Source organism: Drosophila tropicalis, unplaced genomic scaffold (genome assembly GCF_018151085.1).
Source record: "Drosophila tropicalis isolate 14030-0801.00 unplaced genomic scaffold, ASM1815108v1 contig_878, whole genome shotgun sequence".
Classification (NCBI taxonomy): Eukaryota; Metazoa; Arthropoda; class Insecta; order Diptera; family Drosophilidae; genus Drosophila; species Drosophila tropicalis.
This window is the reverse complement of record NW_027173374.1, coordinates 7,509,755-7,528,944: the sequence shown is the minus strand read 5'-3', so window position 1 is coordinate 7,528,944 and position 19,190 is coordinate 7,509,755. Positions and strand designations below refer to the sequence as shown.

The 19,190-nt window shown below is 41.2% G+C and overlaps 2 protein-coding genes across 2 annotated transcripts in view; one reads left to right on the top strand and one right to left on the bottom strand.

Annotated features, from left to right (window-relative positions):
• The first annotated feature begins 473 nt into the window (after positions 1-473).
• Positions 474-2,348, top strand: LOC137585991 (neprilysin-21-like). Its single transcript, XM_068302053.1, has one exon. The coding sequence runs from the start codon at positions 474-476 to the stop codon at positions 2,346-2,348; it is 1,875 nt and encodes a 624-aa protein (XP_068158154.1).
• A 413-nt stretch (positions 2,349-2,761) lies between these two features.
• sba (six-banded) overlaps positions 2,762-19,190 on the bottom strand; it is a 30,067-nt gene continuing 13,638 nt past the window's right edge. Inside the window, 8 exon segments of the mRNA XM_068299223.1 lie at positions 2,762-4,292; positions 5,083-5,485; positions 5,732-6,025; positions 6,106-6,199; positions 6,262-8,083; positions 8,085-8,475; positions 8,477-8,707; positions 11,692-12,079. Of these exon segments, the coding sequence (XP_068155324.1) occupies positions 3,770-4,292; positions 5,083-5,485; positions 5,732-6,025; positions 6,106-6,199; positions 6,262-8,083; positions 8,085-8,475; positions 8,477-8,707; positions 11,692-12,079 (4,146 nt within the window). The 3' untranslated portion in view covers positions 2,762-3,769.

Genomic DNA, 19,190 nt, shown 5'->3' with positions numbered 1-19,190 from the left:
TAAATTACGGACTTGACAGATATTCAAAAGATCTTATCAACATTTAATTGAAATGACTTTTTAATTCGATCTATATAACTATAAGTTTTCAGATTTATGAGCATTGTTATGAGTTACTAAATTCGTCATTATATGATGTTATCTGAGGTCGCTCAGATATTTATATATATGTGACTTGTGGTTAAATATTTCCATCTCCTCGAGAAAAACGAAATATACATATGGTATAGCTATAATTTTATTCGACTTCCAGTCGGTCTCATTCCTCAGTTAACTTTTGTGATGATAACAACTCAAAGCTAGTTTAAAAGATGCTACCTTATTTTCGTTATTTCTTTTTTGTCGTTCTCGTCGGATTGGTAATAGTCAAGTTAAAAGGAAGCAGGTCTAACCATGCTGTATCCTCTGCCCTAACATTTACGAAGACGAAGGCTTTAATTGAGCATGGCAATTCGACGGAAATAAAGAGCTTTATGGACGAGAAGATGGATCCATGCGATGATTTTTATGCATTTGCATGTGGTAATTCAAACTCTTCAGGACTAATTCAACTACTAAAGAAGTCCTTTAATCGCAGACTTTCAATTATATTAAACGATCAGAGCAAGGATGACTACGATACGCCCGTAGACAAGCAAGTGAAATTGTTTTATCAATCATGCAAGCGGATTCAAATTGGATACAATTATGAGGAATCACTTCGGCATCTGATATCGGAGTTTGGAACGATGCCTGTGCTGGAGGGAGATGCCTGGCAGGAGCTACAATTCAATTGGCAGGAGACCAGTGCCCGGATCTCCTACCGCTATGGAGTAATGCCGATTCTTGCTGTGGTAATAACGAACGATGTGGCGGAAAACCATATAAATAGAGCTTATCTAGGCCATCCGGACTTTCACCTAGTAACACGAAGCATGTACTCCGATGAAAATAACGCAATACATCGTTCCGTGTATAGAAATAAAATTCAGAGAATTTTGGAGAAGTTTCTTAGCGTCAAGTCCACACTGGCCAGGCAAACGGCCCAAGAATTATTGGATTTTGAGGTTGAATTGACTAGAAAACTACCAGAAACTGTTGACGACTTTAATCCTGACAAATCAACAGTTTCTGGGATACATGAGCGCTATTCGCACAGCATTGACATTGAACGTTTCTTCTATACAAGTTTGGGTGAGAACATAACTGATGCTGTGTACGAACATTTCTCGCAGTATCAGAAAAATCTCATTGAAGTTTTAAAGCGTACACCTGCCAAAACATTAGCCAACTATATATTCTATCAATTGGTCAGTTATTTTGTCGAATATCCATCTGAGACAGAGGAAGAACAGAAGGAAGCTTGCCTCGATATAACCAAGAAGCATTTTGCCAAATACTTGGACAATATGGCATTCCGTCGTAACAGTAATAGAAATGAAATATCAAAGGAAATCGAACTCCTTTGGCACCAACTTAAGAACACTTTTAATTACACATTAAGTTCCAGTTCAGTGCTTGACTGGATGGAGCCAGAAAATCGGGGAGAGGCCATTAAGAAACTGGCATCCTTAACACTTCACATTAATTCCTACGACGAGAATGAACTCGCTAGAGAATATGCTGGTTTGGAGTTGCAGGGTGTGGATTATGTGAAAGATCTGCAAAAGATTCGTCTTTTGGAAATGGTGCAAATTCGCGCGGCTCTACATAAGCCGGCCAAGTCTCAAGACATATATCCTGGCGAAACTCCATTTAACATTATCGTGACGAATACAATCAGCATTCCTGTCGCCTTGCTGGAACCCTATCCATTCTGGAGTGAAGCGTTCCCCAAATCCATTCTATATGGTACATTGGCCTCGCTCATCGGACATGAAATTATGCACACATTTTATGGTCTGGGTAGTAGTTATGACCACAATGCCGAACTCTGTGAGCATGAGGAATGCTGGGACATCAAGACAATTGAAAATTTCGAGAAACTAGAAGGATGCTTTAATAAACAATATGAGAATTTCGTGTACAGGTACAATAACTTTAGCCCAAATGGTAAGAAGAATATTGCAGACAACGGAGGTGTCCGTCTAGCTTATGCTGCATATCGTAGTTGGTATCGAGTTGGTGCTCAAACTCTGAAGGACAAAGAGAAGCTACCAGATCTTGACTACACCGCCAATCAATTGTTTTTTATTAGCTATGCCCAAAATTGGTGTAACACTGGAGAAGGACCTGAGAATCCAATCAAGAATGTTGCGGACAAGTTTCGAGCAATAGGTCCACTTTCCAATTTCGAAGAATTCGCCACTGAATTCCAATGTTCAATCAACTCAAATATGAATCCCAGAAATAAATGCAAAATTTTCTAAATATATTCTAATAAAACCATATAGATATGGTATGTAATTATATATCCAAATGTTAATCATAGATGAAAGCAATTCTGACCACATAGCATGATTTTTATTTATTTATATATTTATTATGAGTCATACACAAATAAATAAGAGTCCTGGCTGATCATAAGATGAGCTCAATTGTGGCTATTTCAATCAGAAAAAGGATTCGTAAGAGACTCGTAAGAAAAATTTTAGATTTATTTTGTGAATAATTTACCATTTATTTGTTTTTCTTTTTATTTTTTGTTTCATTTTCAATTTTAGTTTTGTGTATTGGAGGGGGGAATTGTTTTGCTACATGTGATTCTTTTTCATCTGTTATTATGTGTTTTTGTTTTCTAATCATAACTTTACCATAGTTTTAACTAAATAAATAATAACAATTTATAAATATAATTTCTCTTTATTTGCTTTTCCTCTTTCTTTATATTTTGTTTTCGTTTGTGTCTCATTGATTATTATTTGAAGTAAATAATTTGTTGTTTCTTGACTTTTGAATAACATTTATTTGTTGGTTTGTGTTTTTTGAGAGGTTTCTTTTGATTTTATATGAATTTTGTTTGTTGGTTTTTCTTGTGTATAAGGTCAAAGTAATTAACAGTTGAAATGTTTCAATGTTGCATTGATCGGATCATAATTTGCTGCTGCTGCCGTTGTTGTTGCTGTTGTTCTTGCTTATGGAGCATTTAACTTAATGGCTAAAGTTTGGCTTACACTAACTAGTTATAAAAATAATGGTTAATTCTACAGATTGCAACAGAAACAAAAAAAACCTATGGAAAACTAGAGTGTTGTTTATACGCAATAAATAAATACTTAACGTTTATCTCATCTGATCATAATTTATAATAATAGTATAATAATAATAATAATAATCATATACATATATAAATGTATTATATATAGCTTGTGGTGTATTTGTTCGATCTCCTCAATATATATTAAATTTAAATTATATATACAAAACGTGATAAAGTTCTTTTGCGCAGAAGCAACAAAAACTATTGTTGGCTTATAGTTAGAACAATCATTATTTCTTTTGTTTTTGTTTATAACAATGTAGTTGTTGTTGTTGTTGTTTATTTTATTGTCTATTTCAAGAATGGGGCATTGTCGCACCGCAAGCAAGCTAGCAAGCAGAGAAGGACAATACAGGATTCGAATGGAGTGGTGGTCGTGGTGGTAGTGGTTGGAAAACACAATTTGGGTCTGTCTCTTCTTCCAACTGAGAAGGTCTACACGCGTACTCTTATGTTAAGATATTGGGTATGGTATGTATATGTGTGCCGTGTCTCTATATGTCCGGACAATTGCCTCTACTTATGCCCAATGATGAGCGTATAGTTTGCTGTGGTGGTGGTTAATGTCGACGAGAACGTCGACAATTCCGGTCATTTGGCCAGCTTCAAGATATCTGCCTTTCCATGTGGAAGTATGTTGCCAGACGCTGCTACTGGAGCAGCAGTTGTTGCTGTTGGTGTTGTTGTTGCAACAGCCGCCGCCGGAGGCGCTGGAGCAATTCGTATAGGTTTGGCTCGTTGCTGACTGAAGAGGCCACTCAATGTTGCCGCCGTGCTGGCGGTCAGTAGCATGCTGGCACCGCCACCTCCACCGCCACTACCTCCACCACCACCACCATTGCCACTTGTGTTGTTAGACTGACGTTTGCCTCGCACCACTCCATTTGCCTTGGCGTTGCTGTTGTTGTTGGTTGAGGAAGGCTGCTGCTGCTGCTGTCCACCAATTACTGAAACTCCAGTTGCGGTTGTTGCTGATGGAATAGCAGTTGTTGTCACAGTAACGGCCGCTGTTGTACCGGTGGCGACACCGGGCGACGAGGAGGCTGAAATGTTATCCAACTCAGTCATTGCTTCTTGTATAGCCCGCTCGAGTTGCGAGTTCAGTTTGCGGCTCCTTTTGTGGTTTTGATGGTAAGTGGGTGGATGGGTTGGTTGGTTTCAGGTTGTGTGTGTGGTTGGTTTTGGGTGTTTCGGGTTTGTCATAATGATGATGATGATACAAACACACACACACACAGATAGAGAGAGTGTTGTTACGCATGTTGGTGTGGGCAGGAATGGTTTTTTTTTTGTTTGTTTTTTTTTGTTCAGCGCACATTTTTAGAAACATATATGTTTTTTTTATAAAAAAAAAAAAATAGAAATGAGAATATTAATTAGCAAATTAAAAGTCAAATAGAAAATCATAATAAAATTAATTAACAATGCATTTAAATGCCAATTATACATATTTGTTTTGTTGCTACATTGCACATCTAATGAAATGTCAAACTCAAAATAATTCTCTATTTAATCAAACGAAAAAAGTAAATAAAACAGCTACTAATTACAATTTGAAGCTAAAAATAATTGCACAATTTGCTATGCTAATAAAAATTAATCAATAAATTGTCGAAATATTCTCCTCCGCCTGTGGAAGGAGATAACTAAATTAAGAGTTGACTACAAATTAAATTCAAGAATAAATAGAATCAACTTTTCTTAAATTAAATTCAAAAATTAGCTACATTTTGTGACCCATTTCAATCTGTTGTTACGGCTGCTCCTACTCCCCTGGAGAATTAGAGACGAAAAGTCAATTGAGAATCTAAATGAGATGAGAATGTTTGCCCCCTCTTTCACTTTAATTGGCTATCAGAACAAACTGGACCCCTCACACCCCCATTTCTCGGAATATTGCTCACTTTCTGGTATCCTTTTGGGCCTTGTGATGCGCCTCCAAGCCCTCAGAGAGACTTTGCAGCGAGTTGACTGGAATTAGCTCCGATGTGGAACGACCGCCGCCGCCGAACCACTGAACCCAGACATGATCAAATTGCTGTGATGGGGTGCAGACGCCATCGGGCATCTTGACGATTTTACCTGGCCATGCGGGATGTCCACGTGCTGGTCCCCAAATCAGTTCGCCAATGGCAAACGAACGTGGCGGCAACATTATTCCGCCAATATTGGCCGTTCCCCGGGCCAATGTGCCACGCTGGGGCCGACGTGAACGTTTTGTGGGTTCCTTTCTAATGTGGATTCCCGCTTTTCGCGCTTCTGGTGCCGGGGCATCCGAAATTGCTTGCTGAGTGGTTGTGGGCGATTCTAAGGAAGGCGACTCACATTGAGACAAGGAGTTTTTGTATTTCAGAGTGGACTATGGTTAACAAAGACTCCAACACCGGACGGGGTAAACACAGATGGGACACGAAATGAGTTAGTAACAAAGTGAGTGTGTGTGCTCAACATGCAGTGGTTAGGTTAGTAGATGAATCAGATGGAGGTGCGAGTGCGAGTGCGATTAGATGTGGGAAAGTTAGTAAGGACAAGTGGATTGTATGGAGGCCTTACCCGGATTATAATCAACGCTAACTACTTTATGTTTATGAAGTAAGGCGGCGCTGGGATGGCTATTAGTAGCTAAAGCAGTGTTTAGGTGATGGTGCATTAGAGGACGGTTGGCCGTCGTGGTTAATGTTGCAGATGAGCTAATGGACATGGATGTGGAAGTGGAGTTAACCAATCGCATACCTTGACCCATAAGACTCCTTCCATTCTCAGTGGGTGCTTGCGATGTGATGTGTATACGTCGAATCTTTGGATCCGTGGGCTTGTACATTAGATTGCTGGTGGTGCCAATGGAATCTGTTGGGAAAAATCGGAATGAGAATTCTTTTTTTCCAGACAATGTGTGTGTGTGTGAAATCCACATATACTTTACTTACTCCGCTCGCAGTCAGTGGAGGAGGGCGACTGACGACTCTCGACACTTTGTGGCGAGACAGCTGCATCCGGTTCCGAGCTGGATACGCATTGGACCTAAAATCAAAGAGATAAGGATTAGAATTAGACAGATTTGAAGAATGGTATGCAAAGTTTACCATATCGCTGCCACTGCTACGATGACTAGGCGGCCTTTCCGGACTCCGTGGACTGCATGTGGTTGTATCCGGTGGACTGGCCGCAGTTCCTTGACGATTAGCGAGCGATTCAGTCACATAGCTATTGGTGGCCGGTGGCGGCGGCTGAAGGCTTATCTGAGTGGTGGCTGCCTGTTGGGCTGTCTGCTGAGCCTGCTGTATCTGAATGGTGGTCGTGGTGGTTGGACTAGCCTGGACAAATGAGGTTCCACCCTGTTGATGACCCGTGGGCATTACCAATCCCATGGGAGTGGAATATATCTGTCCAATGGGACTCAATTGACCATTGGCTCCCACTATATACTGCTGTCCGCCACCACTGGGAGAGATGAATGAAGGCTTGTGGCTCTGGGGCGAAGGCGTTCGCAGCATCACTGGTCCCTGTGGGGTCAGTAGACTCGTAGTGGGCATATTCTGGATCTGCAGAAGAGTAGCATCCGGTCCCATGACAAGACCCGCCGGCATAAGCAATTGCTGACCAATGAGATTCACGTGCTGCAATATTTGGCCATTCTGGAGCAACAGCTGTTGAGTTTGAGGCGCTGCCTGGGGAGCTGGCTTATTGACCACAATCCCCTGGATGCCAGGACTCAGTTGAAACTGATGTGAGAACTGATGAGCTGGCTGGGGTGCCGAGACAGCTGCTGCCGCTGCTGCTGCTGCAGCGGCCTGTTGGAGTAAGGCCGGCGCCTGGCTGGGGATGCTTGGCGAGATCTGTGGCGAATGAGTCTTGACTGGTGAGGCGGACGAGGTGGTGGATGGTGGTGGTGGCGTATGGCATATGGAAACTTTACGTTTCCGTGTCCTCCTTTTACCCTCCGGCGAACTTATTATCAATGTTTGTCCAGGCGGGGGAGGTGCCGCCGGTTGTGGCATGGCCAAAAGTTGCTCCGCATGCTGATGCTGCTGCTGCTGCGGATGTTGCGGCTGCTGAACAATATAGCCACCATTTGGCAGGGTATTCAAAAGCACTGTCTGGGCTGGCGCCCCAGTTGCTCCACCTGCTCCTCCTGCCGTCGCTGTAATCTGTCCTGCCTGGGAGGTGATGATCTGATGATGCAATAACTTTGCTGCTCCGCCCGAGTTAAGTATAACTGTGCTACTACTACTACTACTAGTAGTGCTGCTGCTGCCTCCGTTGGCTCCATTGTGGGCAGCTCCACCATTTGTGGGCTGGCTAACAATGTAGCCACCTCCTGGATGATGATGCAGTTCAGCCGCCTGCTGTTGTTGTTGCTGAATCAGCATATTCGTTTGGTGCTGCTGCCCCCCACGTTGTTGGTGAGGATGCTGAGCCTGATGATGTTTGCCTGCCGTGTTTGGTATAACCAATAATTGTCCCGTAGAAGTCATTATCAACTGACTTCCTCCATTGGCTCCACCCAAAGTGCCAGCCATTGTCTGCAGTTGAGCCATGCCCGAGGATCCTGTGGTCTGTGTGGTGGTTATTGGTCGACCCAAGGCTCCCGCTGTGGTGGTCACAATGCTCCTTGATATGGCTGCATTAGCCCCATTATTGCTACTGACCACGGTTGGTAGACGCTGGCCGGGCATGGCATGATTCTGTTGCCGCAATAGCCTCAATTGGGTCGTCTGATTAACGCCTTGGGGTCGCATCTGCAGCAATTGCGTTTGGGGCTGGGCCTGTTGAATCTGCTGCACTTGCAGTTTGGGCGATGGTGAAGGAGTACTACTCTTGGCCGAGTCCAGTGAATCCGTTGGCGAGGAGAGACTTTGCCGTGGACTCTCGTGGCTGGTGGATATGGCACCCACCTGTTCGGGGGGGACTGCTCGATACGGGCGACTCCTGAGCAGTGGGCACAATTGAAACGCTGGTAATTTGCGGCTTTTGAGGACGAGCAAATGCAGTGTCAACCTGATGAGAGCGTGGCGTTGGTCCGGAAACTGGCGTTTGGACCGGAGTAGTAGCCTCTGGCTCCCATTTGTTAAAAAGCGACAGGCGGCGCATCTTCTGACGCTGTTGTTGCTGCTGCTGTTGGGAGCTATGCACAATGGGCTCCTGTGGCAATGATCTCGGTTTGCTTGTGTCCAATCCCATGCCCATGCCTAGGGTGTTGTGCAGCAAAGTTGTCTGCTGCTGTAGATAGCCAGCGGGATCATCCTTGAAATTGGGTTGCTGTGTAGGCGGAGTCGCCGCTACTGCCGGCGCCGGAGGCGGGAGCTGGTGGTGGAGGAAGCACTGCAGTTGACGATGTCATCGTGGACATTGTTGGCTGCTTTATCACATGACCTGGACCTGAACCTGGGGCGGGATTTGTAGATGTATCACGTTTTGATGGTCCGCCAACTGCTGTTAATGCTTGACTAGATTGCACAACAGTCGTCGTTGTTGCCAATGTGGATGTGGCTGGCAATTTATTATTGCCATATTTGTGGCAATCAGCATCTGTAAGAGAAGAGGGAGAAAGAAAGTCAGGCGACAAAGTCAGTAAAAGGTCAAGTATTCTGCACAAATGCAAAGAGCTTTGCGCGTCCTTAAAGTGCCCCCTGCCATAAGTCTTGCTGAAAATTTTGGGTGCCAAAGCAGCAACTGCAAAAAAAGGTCAACACGCCAGGCGACACTTTGGGGGAAAAGGAAAACCCGAAATGGCAGACTTAATTAAAGTACGAAATAAAACAAAATTAAAACAGCCAATCCCTTGTCGGGTCAATGTCTGCCCCTTCTAATGCGAATTGTTACTGGGAGAAGGAGAAACCACAAAAAACAATGAATAAAATTGCAATTTTTGTTTTTACAACAAGAAACAAAAAACAGAATTCATTTGGTATTTAAGCTGCAAACCCGCGAGAAATTTTTAGATTCATCCCAGCCTGGACACACACACACACACACACACACACACACACACACGCACACAATAAGTTTTTAGGCAAATCTCCAACCACAACGTGGAAAATTCTAAAACGTGGAAAACTTTTGCTTTGTGCGGCGTTTTTAATGCGACGTTGATTGGCCTTCCGCCGTCTTCCCCTACACCTCCTTCTCCACCAATATCCTTTGCCAGTGCATGGCTCTATATTGGTATGCTGGGCAGAGGGGCGGTAGTTGAAAGGCGTGTCTGGTAGGCGGTTCGCAATGGACGCGCTTGGCTAAACTTTTACCGTCAAGTCCCTTTTGTTTCAATTAACCTTTTCATTTGAAAGTTTTTAACAATGTTTGCCAAATGTTTGCCCTATTCCAGACACGCCTTACCACCCACACCCACACCCACACCCACACCCACACACACACACACACACCATTCACCCCCCACTGTCCATTGCGTGTGGGCGGAGCGGGACTTGATATTGAAAATTGGCAACAGCTTTTGCAATTTTTATTCTTGTTGTCCTTTTAGTTTTTTCCTTGCACTTTTGTGCAAATAGTATCTCAAATGGAAATCAAATTGCCTTAAATTGTAAAAAGTGAAGAACCTTTTCAGAAATATACAAAAAAACAAAACCAAAAGAGGACAGAAGGTAGCAGCAAGCGGATGTATCTTTCTCTCATCAAGGCGAAGGGAAAGGGACAAACTAGTGAAAGCCTCGGCTGAATGAAATCGACAGAATCTTTTTCAATAGAAATATATTCAAACACGACGAGAAAAAATCCCACAACTCGACAATGGGAATGCATTTTTATTTACGAATATGTACTTTGATTTTTAACTTTCAGCAGTAAATAACTGAGAAAATATTTGAACTAAATCAAATACATACTTAAGCTAGTTATATATGGGTTGAAGACAATTTGCAATTCGCTCAGTGTAGACTTCCCCCGAGGACAATCTCAAGCCATGTGGCCTACAAACAAAAACTTTTCAATTTCTCTGACTGACCACAACCACAGCCTGAAGCATTCACTCTCAAGTGTCAAACGGTCGAGACCATTTAATAAAAACACAGAGGTTTAATGTACATACATATATATATTTTTTAAATAGGATGGAGCCTTAGGATTGAGTGAGGGTAAGGGACCAAAACCTACATTTTCGCAATGTCTTTTGAGTGATGCATTTCGAATGAAAGGAGGAACGCGTTAAATTCCTTTGACGGCTCTCATACACAAAATCACAGCAGGCAAAGGAGACAGGGGGGTAGGGGCCAGGGGCCAGGACCACGGGGCGTATAAACAAACGGAACAACATACAAAGTGCAATACATCCCAACCCTACGTATATTACATGCCCTTGCTCCTACCACCCTATTCCGTTGAAAGCTTGTTGAACTCGCTGCTTCTGCTGCTTCTTTTGCTGTTTTTGTTTGCGCTTGCCTGCGTTTTTATCCTTTCTTCCTGCTGCTGCCGCTGCCGCTGCTGCTACTGCTTGTTTGTCTGTTGTGTCTTTGTGTGCATTTTCACTTTATCATTGTCTAGGCATCGTTTTTCACTTGCCAGTAGCAGCAGCTAGCAGCTAGCTAGTCCGAAAACGATGCCAACTTCAAGCACCTTTTGCCAAGGATCTCTGTTTGTTTGTCTCCTGCCGTTTGCTCCATTTTACCATTTACTTTGCTTTTTTTTTTGCCCCTTGGTCTTCCCTTCAACTTTTATCGCACGTATCTACACTATTTTCCCCCTGCGCCACCCACTCAATCCCACAACCACTACCTGGGGGGCATTTTGTGAGTCTGCTACCGCTGCTACGGATACGTTCGTTCTTAGTCGGTTGCCATCACCACATTCGTCGTAGCCATCGTCGTTGTTTTTCCTTCACTCTTTGGGTCTCCAGTGTTTTTTTTGGATTTGCAGTTGCGCAAAAATGCAGCCTTCACATTTTCATATAGCATACTTTTGTGCATGGCAAAGCATTCCAGTGTTGCCATGGGTTCGTTCTGTCAGTTCTGTATATGTATGTATGTTTTTTTTTTATAAATTTATAAATGCCAACAAAATGCCAAGGATGGGATAAGATTCATTAAGCGGAACACAAATATTGTAAAACAAATTGCTCTCATTTTTCTAGAATTTACTGAAGTTTTTTAGATTACCTCAATTCAGTTTTTAAATTATAAACATTTAGCGACATCTCAATAAATCATTGTAATTTTCACTAATTGAAAGTTAAAGATTGTCAGAAATATATTCATTACTTTATTAAATGTTTTAAGATTTCCAAAAAAAAAGCCAGAAAATGGTTTTACCCCATAGTAGAAAGGCAGAGAAAATTTTATCACTAATGGATTTCTTGAAAGATCTTTGAAGAAAACGTATCGACAATAGAAATATTTATGTTGTTCTTGAATAAATCGGATATAAAGCATCTAAATCAAACTGACACTTAATATGAAAAGACATTTTAACGATAAATTTAAAATAATTCAACCTTTAATAAAATTATTTAAAGCTCTCGTAAAAGTTTCTTGACTGATTTTAGCATATTGATCTGTGTTTACCTTTATTGGCCAATTCGAATGAAGTTGTGTTTATAGTTGTTCTTGTTGCTGTTATTGTGGCTGCTGCTGGTGGCGTTGTAGTTCCTGCTGATGTCGCTGATGCTGCTGCTGGTGCTGCTGTTGTTCTCGTTGTCATCAAAGTTGAAAAGACATCACTGACAGCTGTTGCCATTGGTGATGGCATCGTCGTAGCTTCCATTGTTGCCTCAGACACATCCTTGATAATGTTGACTCCTGCTGCTGCTGCTGATGCTTGTGGCTGCTGTTGTTGAGATTCAAGAAATCGCCTCTGGTGTAGGCAAGGTGTTGACGAAGCCATTGACGACGTCGTCGACGACGACGATGACGCTGGCATCTCTGATGGCATCCTCAATGGCATGTTGGGTACCTGCAATTTGCATAAAGCAAACAAATTGCCATAATTAGTATAAATGCGACACAGCCCCAGCAATCGAATTAGGCGCCGCCACTCAACACAATCGATGGCGGCGGCAACTAAGACTAACTACAGTGACGACGACAACAATAAAAACGTCTTTACGTTTCATTTTGCTGACAATTTGAAATCGAAAACTGAAATGCCAAACATATACTATATATATATATATATATATTTGTATATATGCGAACACTGTTTGGCATTAAATTAATTTGCATAGCAAAACGTGAGTCGCTTACGAAAAACGAAAAAAACACTTTATCTTGGCGCCCTTGGCGTCAAAGACATTCGAGGTATCGCTTTATACTCTTCACATTGGATAGGTTAGGTATCCGGAAATCAATAATCTAAACAATTCTCTTTGAAGCCATCAGCCGAACAGCCGATGGAAATAGTTTTTAGTAAATGAAATAAATCAATGAAAATGTTTCCCCACTCACATAATCACAAAATCTATGTCAAAGAGTATACAAATTTGGTTGAATCGAATCGGATGCTTGTTTTCTTTCCTGTGTGATTGATTTTATAAGATTTTTGTGGATTAAGGGCGACCTTGTCTGTTAGAAGCTGTTACAGTCCAATTAGCATAGCCAGAACGAAAAGTTGACTGAAAGTCAAACAAGTGTGTGTGTGTGTGTGTATTTACATATGTAATCCAATGATCAAATGCTGTGTAAATCAATCTCTATTGAATGAATTCACATCAAACGAGTCGCTAAAATAATGTCATAGCAACCGCACAACACACAAAAACCTCTGAATGCCGCTCCTAAATCCAAATCACCCACCCACCACATTGGGTAAGAGTTAGCAGCAGCAGCAGCAGCAGGTGCACCCTAGTATCAGATGGAATTTATGCAAATAAGTTTGCCGCCAGCCAGCCGAGAGGTTTCAATTTACCCATACCTTTCGACGCCGCCCTTTTGGGAGTTGCTGCTATTTTGTCAATTCAATCAGTGGGACGGAGTACACAATTGCTTCATTGGCCCAAGCCCAAGCCCAGGCCGATGAGCGAAACCCAAGTCCGTAAAAGTGAGTTGAAAATGTGTTGCTTCCATTTTGGGTCAACAATTTGTACAAAACACACTCGGCACTTAACAAAAAAAAAAAAAAAAAGGCAAACCTTTTAGGAGCACAAGCAAGTGGACATTCCGCTGACCAAAGTTGGTTATTAAACATTAAAGTGTTCTTGTTGTTGTTGTTGTTATTCCACAAGTGTTGAGTGACCGACCAATCGGGCCATAACTACAACTCGCGTAAGAAGAACGTAGCAATTAAATCATGTCCACAAACAACTTGAATCCTGTGGGGACTTGGCGGAAAATTGCGAAATTAAACGCATAATTGCAAGTCGTGCCAAGGAGACGAAGTCGTTTAACTTAAATGGCATCCACATCAATCTACAGGAACACTGGGAATGACTGAGTCAATAAAATGGGCAAATAAATATAAACATTTCCTATATAAATATGCAAATCTAATTGACTTGCGAGCTACTAAACAAAGATTAAAATTTCAATGCCGAAATAAGATAAACTCATTTCTATTACTTGACTTAATCAAAGAGGGAAAAGACCAAAATACTAAGTGCAAGGTATTATAAAACACACCTCTTGGTTTCGAGCCTTATCGAAATAGTTTTATTATTATATTCTTTCTTTAGATCCAGTTTGGTTCTCTGCAATTTAATTTAACGACTTGCTATAAGAGACTTCAAGACCTTAATTGTTAGACGACCTTTAAGCCAATTTCGAAATATCATTTGTTCTCTCAATAAATTTTAATGAAACCCTTCAATTCATAATGCTAATGCCATCCCCCGCCCAACTCTGCTGTCAGTCTGAATGGATATTTATGGAGCGCTCACCCCAAACTACCCCGCACATAATCCCAGACTGTCTAGAATGTATCTCAAGTTGCAGTTCTGTTGCGTTTTGTCTAATCTCACATTGAATGACTTTATAACAAGGAGCAACAATAACAACGACAACAAGAACATAAATACATAAGCTTTTGATTTGTTGTTCCTTCTATTTGCTGTTGCCTTTGTAAAAGTTTCAAGTGTTCTTATGCTGTTGCTCGTTTTTTCCTATTGCCACTTGGCCAAAAAGGCGGTGACTGCTCCTGCCCTGGCCACAAAATGCAAATATAATTTCAACTTTTGTAACCACAACTCATCCCACAACTCCCCAACGAAGCCAGCCTCCTATCTAGAGTAGGATAAAACACCAGCAGCAACACCACAAGAGAGCAGGACAAAAGTACACAGGGGCATACAGTTGTGTGTCTTCTTCATCTGCTTGTCTGCTTGTTTATACATATATGTATATAGATATAAAGTTATAGTACCTAGGTACACAACATACATATACAAACATATATATATATATATATATATATATATTCAAATAAATGCAACTGCAATCAAATGTTGTTGCCATGGCAAATGAGCCCCTTACGAATTGGCAGCTAAATTTAATATGATTTTCCCTATTATACATACATATGGTGTCTATATACATCTACATACATATATATAGATACAGATACATACATATATAGGATGGATTTTTAAAATAATATAATACCAAAAATTTAATTGCCATTTAATGGAAAAATAATTAAGCAAAAGCTGTGCTGGTGACAGCGGCAATAACAACAAGAATAATTGCAATAAATTTGAATACTTCAATCGACGCAATGAATACCCAGTTTTGAAAGATAACTGAAGTCAAAATCGATTCGAAACTTGTTAATTTGGATATTGTCAATTGAAGAGTATTAAAAAAGCAGTGGAAGCTTCAAAGTTTTAGGGAATCGTAAAATATTTGAGCCTTATTTCCCTTTTAAAAAAAGTTATTGAAATATATGTTAGGTCTGTTCTCCTTCCCTTGCCAAGTACATTTCTTCAACTGATTCAATATTACTAAAGGTGAATAAAAATCGAATTGAGGAACGATATAACACATTTTAAGGCACAAGTGGGCTAATATAATCCAGAGTATTAACAATCTTTCCTATACAAATGAACTCTAAAGCCCAATCAACTCTTGGTATATCCTGTTTGTTTACCCAAAGTGGTTATTGGCATTAAAAGCAACCAGAGCGACATCGTTTGGCGTTGACACTCCACCAAAGCGTGCCGCTAATGAATACAAATATTACATTTTTACATATATAAATCTACATACATATGTACATATGTATGTATGTATAATGTTGCAACATGTACAATATGGATACAACTTTTTGGACACGAATTTTGTTTGACAGTGTGTGTGTGTGTATCTGTAGAGTAAAACATGCATTTTGCATATTTGACGTATTAACTGTTCCTGTTTTCGACAGAGCCAAGAGCCAGAAGAAAGGAGAAAGGGTCAACAGACACCATGTAGCCAGGATGCAACCCCGCGTACCGCTTCGTCAGTCGCATAGAACACGCAACAAAATGCCCAAACGAAAATACCAGTGAAATACCAACAAACATTGCACTTTTGCATGCATAATTGTGAAAATTAAAACGAACTGTGTGGGCCAATAGCAGCAGAATACAGACTGCTAACGTGAGGGTGTTTTTGGTGGAGTGGTTCTGTGGCGGGGGGCGCGGTCAACGAGTGGGCGACATGCAAACGAGCCAGGCTGTGATAGTCCTGGCTAGCGACGAGGCAGGTGTTAAGCATGAACAAGTGACTGGGTGAGTGGGTGGGTGCCTGGTCGGTGTTGGATTTCATTAACGTCATAATGACCGGCAAGCAGCGAAAGGCTTTAATCCTGGCCAGCAAACAGAATGGTTGGCATAGGGTAGTACTTGCTACCAACCAACCAAGTCGGATCTCCTACGGGCAATTGTGTGCACTTTAGACCAGTCAGGAACTTGGTCTCGCTGCCGGATATGAGTAATCGCTCAGTCACGTCGACGTCGCCATTGCCAGTCGCTGCATCAAAGTCCTTCAGGTCCTGTAAGATTCCCATTCCGTGTGCACACACAGACACACACACACACACACACGCACACACTTAGCGACCACTCTGCAATGCATGACGTAACCCACAACGGAAATCGCTCAACGTTCCCTCGGTTAATGCTAGGTGGGCTGAATGGGGAGCAGGATATAAAGGCGATGCCAGGAAGGAGGTTGCTTGTCGATGCCATTTAAAACTAAATTGAAATGCAAGAAGAAACCTTGGAAGGAACATTTTTCTACAGAAATGCAGTTGTCAGTTTATTTTGAAACACGGGAAATGCAAAGTTTATGTCTTCTGTTATTTTTTCTTTCTTATTTCTCTTTACTTTCTATTAAACGGAAATTCCATGAAAATTTTCATCGACACGGAAGTTCCTTTGGCGTAACATCATCCCCTCCACACCCTATCAGCAGTGCCACATTGCAGAATCTATAATGAAGCCAGATAAATGCAAGCTTATTATATGAAATGGCTTCGGATTCAAGAGATTTTGACGCTTTGAATACCTAAAACAGAAGACAGAGCAATAGCTTTGGGTCTTTAAGTTTCTTAACTCGAATGCTCTATAAGTGCACATTGTATCCTGCGCCGAGGACACAGGAACAGAAAAGCTAGCATTGAGATGGAGTCTTTAGCTGTCTGCCACTCATTGTGGTCTGCCAGGGCATGAAAGAAATACTTCATCAAGCTTCTCTATAAGCTAGAAAATGCTATGATATATCAATTAATTTCTTATTTATTAAGCATCATGAAATATTCTATTCATTCAACTAAATTACTTTTTATAACAGCAAAATCTAAGCACATCTTACTTGTGTTACTTATCTCACCCCACAGCTTGGCAAAAGAAATAGAAAATATGTCAAATCTTATTCATTTTATCGTGATACTGGGTTTAGCTTTCATTAAAAACGAAGAGGATTTCTTGTCCCTTTTTTGCATTTAAAGTTTTTATTATAGTCAAGTTGCTTCGTTGCTTTTTAGCTGGATGTCAGTCAACGTTTATGCTGCACTTGGCTTCTGGAGACATCAGAAGATAGACAGCTTAGTTTTCCCCCTCCCATTTTAGCCGCACCATCTACGTTTCCCACCATTTTACTCCGAGTCCCTTCAATCCCCTCCCCTTTTGTTCACAACATGGCATTGCACTTATGCAGCCGACAGTTTCTCTTTTTATTTTTTGTTACTTCGTTTTCTAGAGGGGCCCTTGATGTGTCTGTTCGTTCGTTCATTCTTATGGTGATGGTGCTGGTGCTGCCAATGCCACGCTGTCTGCTCATGGCGCGTACAACATTTAATTTGGACTAATGAAGTTTCTATAAAAACCCAAACGAATGACTGGACAAAATAAAACCGAAAAAAAAAAAAAAAAGAAATGCAGTCGGCAGAGAATAGTGCGAACAGTAAAACGTTGTTCCCCCAATTTTCTTAAACTAAAAATTCAATTTTTGCCAAGTGAAGTGAAGTCTTCCTGCTCACAATGAAGTGACGTGCAAATTACCCCACCACCACCAGCACCACTAGCTCTGGTGGTGCCTCAGCCCACCTGCCGCCGACATCAGCCTAATTGTTTTCGTTGTTGTTCCATGAATATGCTAAATTGTCTGCTGCAATCGTCTCACTGCTGCTGCTGCTGTTGGCCGGCCTCGCTCTGTAAATGTTTATAAATGCAAATTGGCCGAAAAGTGCGGCAGCAATGTGGAGGATGAGGATGAGGATGTGAGGACGTGGACATGGACGTGCTTGGTTGCATTTTTGGTGTGCAAAAGGAGCAAAAGGCAAAGAAGAGAAGATCAACGAGATTGGCATGAATGAATGACAGCAACAAACACACACACACAGAAAACTGTTTACCCCGGGTTCACTTTCATTTTCATTTTTGTTGCTGTCCATGGCCCATCCATCCCTTGCCCCGAATGTTCCAATCTCCTTCTCTCCCCATCGCTTCCCTCATCATGGCCTCTGACACTTGTACGCTGATTGGCGCAAGCAACCTTCACGCACATTCAACAAACAAAAACAACAACAAAAGCTAAACACTGACGACTTGTAGGCTCATTGAAAGTCATATAGTCAGACGTAGCACCGCAGCAGCGGCTACAAAATACATACAGTGCGTTCATTTCATTTCTGTTTTATTTTTATTGTAAGCTGTAAATTTTTGAAACGAGCTGCCGACAATGACGACGCTGACCTTCTCAAGTTTGTTTGTTTTGTTTGGTTGCCTTAAAATGTGTTGCTGAACGACACAGAAACAGAGAGAAACAATGTGAGGCAAACTTGGGTCGAAAAGTTTTATTTGTTTGCTTAACTTGCCTGGGTCTATCTTTTTCTCTGTCTCACTGTTTCTCTCTCTTTCTCTCTCGCATTGTCTATGCAAAGTTAGCTGCTGCTGCATTTGGAAAATCAATTTCAATTGCCTCTCACACTTATCGAATGAAAAATATCAGAAAAATGAAGCTTTTTGCTTTGTTTTGTTTTGTTATTGGTTTTCGTTGGTTTTTTTTCTTTCTTTGTTTGCACTTTGCAATTGAAAATTTCAATTGTAAATAATTGTTTAATTATCGACAATTGCAGTCGACTGAGTGAATCTCTATATAGAGCTGACCCGAATCGAGTGAAGCAAGCGGACAACAAAGCATTCGTTTAGCTTAGCTGCGTCATATGCTCGACTCTTTGAATGGCTATAAAACGATTTCTCTGAGTCATAAACTTAAAATGTGCATATATGTATGTATGTATGTATATTCACGTATTTGTGTGTGTATTTTGTATCACAAATGCCAAATTTGTTATACTTAATTATCATGTATTTCCATGCTCATGCCCATGACTTAATTGACTTGAAGATTATACGTATACGCAATCAACATTACGTATACGCACGGTATACAGTAAAGAAATAACCATATGCAATCGCATGTAAAACAAAAATTTCTTGCAATTGACACACAAGGGAAAACAAAAGAATCTTCTTCGAAATTTTGTTGACTTATTTTTAATCCAATAATCCAACAAGATTTGTCCTTGGTTTTTATTATTCTCTTCATTTGTAGAAGAAAACAGCATTTTGTTAATTCAATTTTTGGATTGT